The 9897-nt window shown below is 43.7% G+C and overlaps 1 protein-coding gene across 11 annotated transcripts in view; it reads right to left on the minus strand.

The window, feature by feature from the left end:
• The window catches only part of MAGI2 (membrane associated guanylate kinase, WW and PDZ domain containing 2), an 886876-nt gene that overhangs the window by 638106 nt on the left and 238873 nt on the right, over nucleotides 1-9897 (minus strand). For 10 of the 11 annotated variants that reach the window (XM_019509478.1, XM_019509480.1, XM_019509483.1 and 7 more), the window contains exon 2: nucleotides 5479-5598. In XM_019509478.1, coding sequence (XP_019365023.1) covers nucleotides 5479-5527 — 49 coding nt within the window. In that variant the 5' untranslated portion in view covers nucleotides 5528-5598. Of the gene's footprint in view, nucleotides 1-5478; nucleotides 5599-9897 lie in introns of those variants that run through there. The other variant, XM_019509482.1, reaches the window with a different exon arrangement.

Below are 9897 nucleotides of genomic sequence, written 5' to 3' on the forward strand. Positions count from 1 at the left end.
TCATAGAAGGCCACCAGGTTGGTCTGACAGGACCTGCCACTAATAAACCCGTGTTGATTGCCCCTAAGCATATGGTACACCCTTGTGAAAAAGTTGGCTTTGGAATGACCTTTGTTATACCCGTGTCAATATATATCTAACCTTTCATCCCATTTATTTGCCATTTTAATTCTTCAACGTGTTTGTGTTTTGAAGCGGTATTTTATAATCTTGTATTGCTTTTAGTTCTTCTGTGTAGCATTCCAAGCACTATAATAGAAAGGGGGTGCAGTATAAATACAATTATTGGGCCAAATCTTGATTTATTTTTTTAACCCATCATTTAAAAATTAAGGCACTGAGGAGGTTGCCAATTATTTATATAATAATTTATTATTATATATTATAATTATTTATATAATATTTATTATTATATAATAATATTATAATAATATAATAATAAATATCCTCACTCTCATATGGGAGAACTCACAATGCCAATTTTAAAATCTTGATAGCAGTTAAAATATGTAGCTACTAATAAGATGGTAGCTGAAGCAAAAAGTAAAATGACTCGTACCTCTGCAGAGGAATAATCATGCCTGGGGACTGGTAGGGCATGAAGGCATTTGGGGCTGAATCCAATTGTACTTTACACACCTAAATGGCACATACGCAGCTGTGTAACACAGCACTGGGAACTTACACACAGTTTATGATTCAGCTCTCAGTACACAATCATATACACAGCCATTGAGCAGGGCTGTGTTCAGGCCAGGCCATTATATGTATGAGCTAGATGACTCCTGAAATTGCAGCTACGCAATCCCTATAACTTGCAGGTATTAGACACTGGCAGAAGAAGATGAGATGGGCCCTGTATGTTGTAGCCCTATAGCTTAGGGAGTAGGAGACACAGGTCCTAAGCTCTCCTTACTGAGTGATTTGAACCTGTATCTCCTGCTTCCTAGCATTCTCCTAACCACCATGCCACAGGCTAGGAATTATACAGACCATCTCCAGCCTTCCCCTCTAAGCTGGCCTGCTCAGCATGCAAGGGAGGGAAGGAAGGGAGGAAAAGAAGAAAGCAGGGGTGAGGATCAGTAAGATGGACACTGCCCTGGATAGGATAGGGCCATGGATTCTAGCTGGGACCTTCATCTCCCAATGAGGCAGAAACTTCCCCATTGCTCTCTATCCATTTTGACCAATGACTGTTAAATGAGAGATGTGGTAGGGCAGCCTCAGCAGGAAGGCTGGAGAAGTCTGGATAATACCTAAGCTTTGCTGGGAAGTAGGAGATGTAGGTTCTAGCCCTTTCTCTCTGCATGGCATAATACCTCCTGGGCACTGAGGACAGCACTGTGTTCATTGGGACTTGCTGCCCCTCTTTAAAAAAGTGTTGCCAGTAAGCATATACATAGAACGGTACAATCACAAGAATGTTTCCATAGTGTTACAAACACAAAGATGCCAACCATTATTTTACAACCATTTCTAGGGGGAAAAATGGCAAACTGGGATTTCATTAAAGCATTTAAGCACAAGGCCTACCTTAAAGTAAATATACAGCCCTCTTATTTCAAGTACATCAATTTATTCCAGAGTTCTGGATTAAAAGAGACATTCTAACTAATGCTTACACTACTGCCAACCAATACTCAAACAGTAGAATAGAATTAATTAAATCCTGACCCCTTCAGCACGTCTAAAAGTTCATTAAAGAACCATAGTTACTGCATGTTAAGTCTAGTATTTGTATAATCAAGGACTAAATTAATGTGCTGTAAATTAATGTACATGCCTTTTTAGTGGCCCTGCTGTGCAGTAGCCTAATTATAGTGCACAGTAGCATATTAGCATTCCTTGTGCTGTGATGTGCTACTGTGCAGTATTATTAGGCTATTGCACAGTTAGTGTCTTGTGTAGACACTAAAAGACCCCTTTTAAATCAATGGGATTTTGCCATTGACTTGAATGCAATTAAAATTTTACCCTGCATAGAGATAAATGTGTGAATAACCCATCAAATGATAAAAAGCAGATTTCTGTGGTACAAGTAGCACAGCCACTAAAATGATTACTTCTTGCAGACTTTTCTTTTACATTATGGCAGGCTAGATGCATAATGGCATTGCTTTTATGGATATGGTCTCTCTTAGGGAGGTGAAAAAAGAGGCTAATATTGGATACAATATGCTAGACAGAGTTGTGTGGCTAAATTAACTTAGTTGATTTATTAAGCATTCCATCACGTTCTCCTCCCACAGATATGAACAAGCCTTCCTATGCTTGTATTTTTTTTCTCTACAAGGCTTAAATCCTTTTTATATAAAGTCATTTCTTCTATACATAATATATTTGTAATGGATATTTTTTATGCTTTTTCAGGTTCTCAGCAATATACTTTCATTTCTATAATAAATATCTATAATAACTATATCCTGGACACTGTTTGTCATTCCTAGGACCGCTCTTGTATATACCATTTCTAAAAAAGCTGTTTACAGACTAAATTCACTGTACCTCAAATCCTTTTATGGTTATGTTTTATAATGAAGTCTTATAACCAATAACCTTCAATTATATAACATTTGTGAAATGGAAGAAAGCTATGTGGTTACCTTTCTATTTATATATACAAACATTTTTACAACATGCATTTCAGAAGGATTTTAAGTCTGTGGACCTACTGTACAGACTAGAATGGTGTGTTGACATAACAAGGAGATGGGAAAGGTCTATCAAATCACTGATCCATGAACATAGTCTCTAAACAGGTCTTGACAGATCAGGGTGTTGACAAGGTACTGAGGCAGGCCTTTCCATTTGAAAGGTAAAGAGCAGAGCACACACACATAGGCACACACAGTTTGCCTTTTTACCCATCCACAATACTTCATTTGTTTTTGTGTCTCAATGATCTGTGCATGTAATGCCAAATTTAGCATCATCTAGGAATTAATGGCTGCCATTTTTAACATCTTTTGGCCACATGGATCTTCACTCAGCTGTGAAAATGGAATTCAGATCTTTTTACTTGCAATGAACAGAGCAATGTGTGGCTCAGAAGAAAATGGCAGATATTATGGTACCATTTTGAGATTGTATAAAATTGAACTTTCAGATTTTAAGTTATATAGGGAAGGGGTCAGGTTGCATTATTTGCTTGTACAGAATGTAGCACAATGAAGCATAACTGGAGCCTCTGGCCATTACTGTAATAGAAAAAATAATAAATCGTCAACTCCAACAAAACTGTACTGAACAGAGGAGCAGAGGCATAACATGATGCCTGAGTGCCCTGGGCAGCAGTACCACATGGGACAGTCACTGCCTGTGCTGCTGTCAGCACAGCAGAGGCTGGTCAGGCAGCACAGATGCTTCTATATTTTCACTCCCCACTGGGGTTGGCACCTTGCACTTGTGTCCCACTCACTTCTGCCCCCTCCTTTGTTATACTACTGCAGGGAAGACTATAGCCAGTGAGTCTCAACAGCATCCTACTGCTGAGCAAACCTTTGTTTTTTGAATTGTTCACTTTGATGAGCTTGCTGTCACTTCTACAGTCAAGGAATAGTATATGAGATACCGTGTGGTCACAGCTTTGGCCCTTATTCAGCTGCATTCTCAGCAGTTACACAGAGCTCCCAACCAACTAATTCACAACATTTCACCTTGCTTGTCCACTCAGCCTCTGCTAGCTTGTATTAAAAAAGCTTCTCCCTACCCCTCCAGGGAAGCAAGAGTATTGTGAATTAATTTAAACAAGCAAGTCATTCTCTACAATTTTGCTATAAACTAGTGAAATTACATTGTCAATGACAGACCCATGCTAAACTTATGCAACTTTAACACAAGTCTCAACAGCCTAATGTAACGTTAAAAGACCTGCAAGAATAGCTCAATATCCAATGAGCATCTGATGAATGCAATGTGTGGTATTACCCTTGTGTTACTGTTTACAAAAGTTACCTCTACAGATGTCAGACTGATGAAAAAGAAGAGAGGAAGAAAAGATACATTTTCCCAATGATTTGACCTCCTTTAATGGGGACTCTTCTTTGCTACAATTTGTGTATTGATTGAACCCTTTATCAAAATTTATTTACTTTCCAGTGGGTACTTTGTGCTGATTAGGTGAGAGGATTAGTTTCCTTCCTGCTATTTATAACACTGCTAATGATTTTCTTTGGTGTGAACAACTCCTTATTTATCTTGAGATGTTTTTCTTGATAGGGACAAAATCAGGACAAGAAGTCTATTGCAATTCATTTCACATGGTACAAAAGATTAGCCCATTTCCTTAGGGTGACCATACATTTTAGTCTCACCAGGCTAGGCCCGTTTTAAACACTTAGGCATCCTGCTGGTTTGGTCATATGATTGCTTTTCCTTTGTTTTCTGTGGGACCCTCCATCCCAGCCTTTCTCCCAACATACACAATACCCTCACTATCCAGTGCACTCAGCTGAGGCTGGAGCTCACATACAGCTGAGCAGCCAGAAAGCAGGGTGTCTCATTTTGAAACCAGGGAAAACTGGACACCCTACATATGCTGCAAATGGATCTTCCCAGGCAGAAGTCCTTGCAAACAGTGACCACATCTTTAACAATGACAATGTTTTTAGGTTTGCTTACAATTTAGACTATAGCTATAGCCAGCTAGTTTTACTTCTGTTATTAAAACTTGGTATACTTCTAAGAAATGCAGTGTTTACACAAGTATTTACTTTTTGATGCACCTTCTGACAACATTACAGTTCCAGAGAATACAACTGACCTTTGATTCACAATAGTTTGACTTTAGGGATGGTTATATTCTGGAACAGGTTTGTGATCAGATGAATTAGCTTTTCTTCTTGAGGAACACTGCTTTATATACAAATACATTTGCTACTACAGAAATTATGGCGAGTCCCTATCTATTGGTCAAATGTAAACGTTAATTAATCATTTTAAATAACTTTAAAAACCTTCAGACATGACATTATAGAGCCTTTCTGCCTTACTTAAAAAGTGCTTTCTCAGCTTCCAATCCACTCTGCAATTTACAGGGACATCAATATTGTATAAGGGGAAAGCATGCAACCATGGTTTTCACTGAAGACTTGGCTCTGTCCTGTCAGTGTGCAAAATAAGCAATTATTTGTTTGAACTTTATCTAACTTGCCTCAGGTACTTAGCATAATGAACCAACATTTCTTTCATACAAATGCAACATATTATCCTGTCAAGCTGCATGCCTCATATGAATGCTAGTTTTAGTTTTGCTCTCAGTGTCTCTTGCAGCCAGCGTGATGTATTAAAATTACAATGAACCCATCTGCATTTAGCTTTTACATAGAAAAATATTTTCACAATTGCCATCTGGCTCTTCATTAATTTCAGATAATGGTAGCAATGACACATTTGTAATGGGATGTCCTAATGCAATTCGATTAAACTGGAAAACATAATGAAAACATATAGCAGATTTAACATTAAAAATGTACTTACCTTCATATGTTCCACTTTCTAGGAGAGCACCGCTTTTCTCCAACTCCATAAAATCTTCAACAGTGATGAAAATATAGTCCACACCAGGGACCTCCCCCTCCTTATGTGGCCTTGTGGTGCCTGATAATGAAAGAAAAAAGCACATTGTTAAGCACGTTAGCTGCAGTTAAATGCAGACACTAACAGAGGTGCATCAGACTGGTTTGGAAACCAGGGCCAGATGTTCTAGGTCCCAGATTACAAAGTTCTGGCTAATGAAACTATTATTTTGCTCTGATTTTTGTGCTGTTAGAGAAACTATTACTGAGGCCAAACACTTGAATGTAATATTAGTTTTCGTTATATGTATTTATGAATACCACATCTGCTGTAGCTTCAAATAAAAAGTAACAGTTATTTAGTTTTAATATTTACAGTGTCAAAGGCTGCTTCTGCTAAATACAATTTTTATTTATTGTAGTTTCTGTGAACAGGATACATTTTAACAATATATATTTACTACATGAAGCAACAAATCTGTAACTTCAGATTTTAAGGCGCTTCTGATTATAATTCTTGTTTTGATTCCACTCTACCATCAACATTCAAAATGAAAACTCTGTTATAGTAAGGTGGCAAAGTTAAGGATGTTGGGATGCTCCTGGTATTTATACCTGACTCTCTTTCAATATGTTTTCATTGCTCTTAGGGGAGGGGGAGGTGTCAGAGTGAAATCCCACATCTAGAAAATGGACAGACAGGAATACTCGTAACTAGGATGGATTGATGGTATATTTTTTAAGGTTACTCAATATGGATACATTTGACCCCAAGATTTTCTATGCACAAAGGTGCAGAAAATGTAGAAGAGAAGCATGTCCATCTCAGCTGCCCCTGAGCTCTACAGAAGAATGTTAATCATCATTCAAAGATAAGATTTGTCATGAAGAAAGAAAGAACTGTTTTTTATTAAGTGACCAAACAGTAAAGCCCCTATCTGACCATGAGCTCTTGTGTTGGGAGACACCTATGTATAAGATCATCCTGAGTCTTCACAGGTTCAGGAAATGCACAGGTTGGACTAGGAAGAGTCAGGGCTCAAAATACAACCTTATCATGTGTTCATGTGCAACAGTTGCAAATTACTAGACTGTTGTGATCTATTAAAGTTAGTACCAGTTAGGCCATTTTGCATGTTCACTTGCAACAGTTAGAAGTCATTGGAATATAGTGATCATTTAAAGTCAGTATGCATTAAGAGAAAACTCTTACCTGAAAGAGAACAACTTTTGCAAAGCCACAAGTGCATGTAACACATGCTAGGCTGCTTGAATGTACTTCTGCTTGTTTTAATTGCACTTAGTGTTACTTTAAACACATGACACCACCAGTAGATACACAGTGACAGAAACAAACCTGTGCGCTGTGTTCTATGGGGTTTATTAACTCTAAAGACTATTGACACTAGTAGCACTTTCTGAGTTTTCTGGTTCTGATGGAAAAAAAGAAAAAAACATGGATTTTCCCTTTTGCAAGAGAAACCTGTGTATTTTGCTGTTTTGCAAACAGCTTTCTGCAGTCGGGCAGAGTTCCAGTCTGCAAGGGCTGGGAGGGAGTGGGAGGAGGGCGATCAAGCGGGAGGTGCCACGTGCATGTATGTGCCCACATGGGCACATGGATGCCAGGCAGCCTGGAGAGCAGCTCCCACAGCTAAGTTGGGGGAGAGGAAGTGAACAGAGGGAGGGAGTTGGGCAGGGCTGGGGCTGGTTTTGCTGCCCACCCAGGTGGTGTGTGGGGCTTGGGGCCTGAGGCCACAATCTGTGGCTGTAGGGCCCCAGCGGGGGGCAGGATGGGGCTACGGGTGGCTTCTCCAGGTGGTGGGGGAGTCTGGCCAGCCCCTTGCTGTGGTGCACACTCCCAGAGGGTAGGGGTCAACTGTGCCCCCCAGATCTGTGCGTGGAGCTGGGATGGGGCAGGCTGCCTGCTGTGGGCTTGGGCTTCTGCCCTGCTTCCATCCCCCGGGGCCTCCGCAGCCCAGACGGTTCTATCCAGCACTTCAGGGCACAGCAGGACCATGCAGAAAAGCTGCTTTCTGCCAGTTGCGATGTGTAGGGGGTGCATAGGGGTGCACATGCACCCCCTGAGAGCACTGGTGCACCCCCTGACTGGCCACATTCACCACTTAGGTGATTGGCAGGGGGGGCAGGCAGGTGCACTGGTGCCCCCCCTGCAAGCACCAGCTGATTGCTGCAGCTGCTTCCAGAACCAGCCTCAGCTGCTCCCGGAAGAGGGGCTGCAGCATCACAATCAGCCGTTGTGTGATCGGCCACAGGGGGACCCTCCCTCAGCGGGACTGGTTGTGGAGGGGGCCACATGCTCCCGTTGACTAAGGTGGCAACAGTCACCCATGCTTGCCACTGTGAGCTCTGTGCTGCCCTGGCGACGGGTCCCCTGTGCATGCGGCGGCAGTGAGGGGACCTGTCATCACCACCCTTGCTGCTGCTGTGCATGCAGAGGATGCATCACCATGGCAGCATGGAGCTCACAGTGGCAAGCATCCTGCATGGCCCCACTGTTCTCTGCAGAACTGGGTCACACCCACGGGGCTGCAGAGGCCCCAGGGGAGGGCAGCAGGGCAGGAGCCCACAGCAGGCAGCCTGCTCTGTCCTCACCCTACACACACATCTTGGGGGCAGAGGTCCCCCCTCTCACCTGGGAATGCACGTAGTGGTGGGGAGCTGCCCCCACCCCCAAACCTGCAGCAGGAAGGCAGCAGGCAGGGAGCTGGGTTCTGTTCTACTGCAGCAGCAGTCACCTCCTGCTGGGGCCATAGTCTGCGGAACTCGGTCCCTAGCCCCATAGCCCTTGCAGCTAGGGGCCCCTTCTGGCAGGGCTGAGGGGACAGGTAGCTGTAAGGGAAGTGAGGGGCATGAGCAGCGCCAAGGTGCTGTGGGTGGGGATGTGAGGGGCACCAGTAGGGCTGGGGGGGGGAGGATGTGGAGAGGAGTGGGGTGCCTTTCATTTTAATCATAGATTTTGGGGTTTTTATCAGAGAAGTTGAAATTTTTTATCAGAGAATTCACAACTTCTTATCAGGGAAAATGAGGATCCATTGTAATGACCCGTGTATGGACCAAAGACTGTAATCTCTTTCCCATTACCGTCCACAAAGCATGGCTCTTATCTTCTACTCCACTCCTTAATATTTACCACTTTTTCATCTCAGACAGTACGTGCGTGTCCACACATGCAAGCACATGCACTTGCAGCAGCTCAAATAGAAATGTCCTGGCCCCAGCAGTATAAAAAGCCTTGGCAAGCAGCTCAGGGCTACTAGCTCTCAGGAGTTTCTGCAGCCCAGCCAACTGGTACCTGTGGACACTACCCCTTGTGCCAGCTGGAGTGCTGAAGCAGCCCTGAGAGTTCCCTGCACGCTCTACCCACTGCAGCAGTCTGGCAGTGGGGGCTGTTGCCTGGCTGGTGACCTGCTGTGCATCTGCCAGACTTGGATGGGGACTGCAGAGCCAGTAGAGGCATCTGCCCCTCTGGGCCAGCTTCCAGTGGACTGTGGTTGCAGGGTTAGCCTTTGTACGACACTACTGCTATTTATGCCCCCTGCCCAGCCACCTGGGCAGCTATCACCTGGAAGATGTTCTAGGTGTAGTGGCCTGCTTTGAACTGTCAAAGCATGTCCTCCTGGCCCCATTTGGAGGTCAGCCACAGCCAGCTGGGTGTAAGGTGCCAGCTCTGAGCAGGCAGGGTCTTGCCACTGGCCTCCCTAGCAGGAATTCTGGTGTTCCTTATTGGAAAACTGAAAAATCCCTGATAAAAAAAATCCCAAAGTCATTCTGTAAAATACCCCCAAATCCATGTTTCTCCACAAGTAAAACAAAAGATCACTATAAAGAGAGAGAGAGGGAGTGAGACGGAGAGAGCGATCAGTTGGATAAAGTTTTATTGATATAACTTACAGTGTTAAAGCAAGCCTTTTCTCATAATAATAAAGTGAACTCTAAATACGTTTCATGAATTTATGGATACATGTTCCGCTGCACTCCCACAGGGCGATGGCCCCCACACAAGGGTTTTGGCTCCCCCAACAGGGGGTTTGACCCTCTCACAAGGGATACGGGCCCCCAACAGGGTGTTCAACCCCCAAACAAGGGGTATGGGCCCCCATCAGAGGGTACAGCTCCCCCAACAAGGGGTTCAGCCCCCACACAAGGGGTATTCCCCCACAACAGGGGGTTCAACCCTCAAACAAGGGGTACAGGCTCCCAAGAGGGGATCCAGCCCCACAACAGGGGATTCATCCCCCCACGCAAGGGGTACAGCCCCCCCAAACCAGGGCCAAATGGCCCTCACAGGGGCTACCACCCCCTGGAAAGGACCACATGCCCCACCCCAGCCTCCCAATTGCTGCTCCACCAGGCCCCATCC

This window comes from Gavialis gangeticus, unplaced genomic scaffold (assembly GCF_001723915.1).
Source record: "Gavialis gangeticus isolate Ggan-Ray unplaced genomic scaffold, GavGan_comp1, whole genome shotgun sequence".
Lineage (NCBI taxonomy): Eukaryota > Metazoa > Chordata > Crocodylia > Gavialidae > Gavialis > Gavialis gangeticus.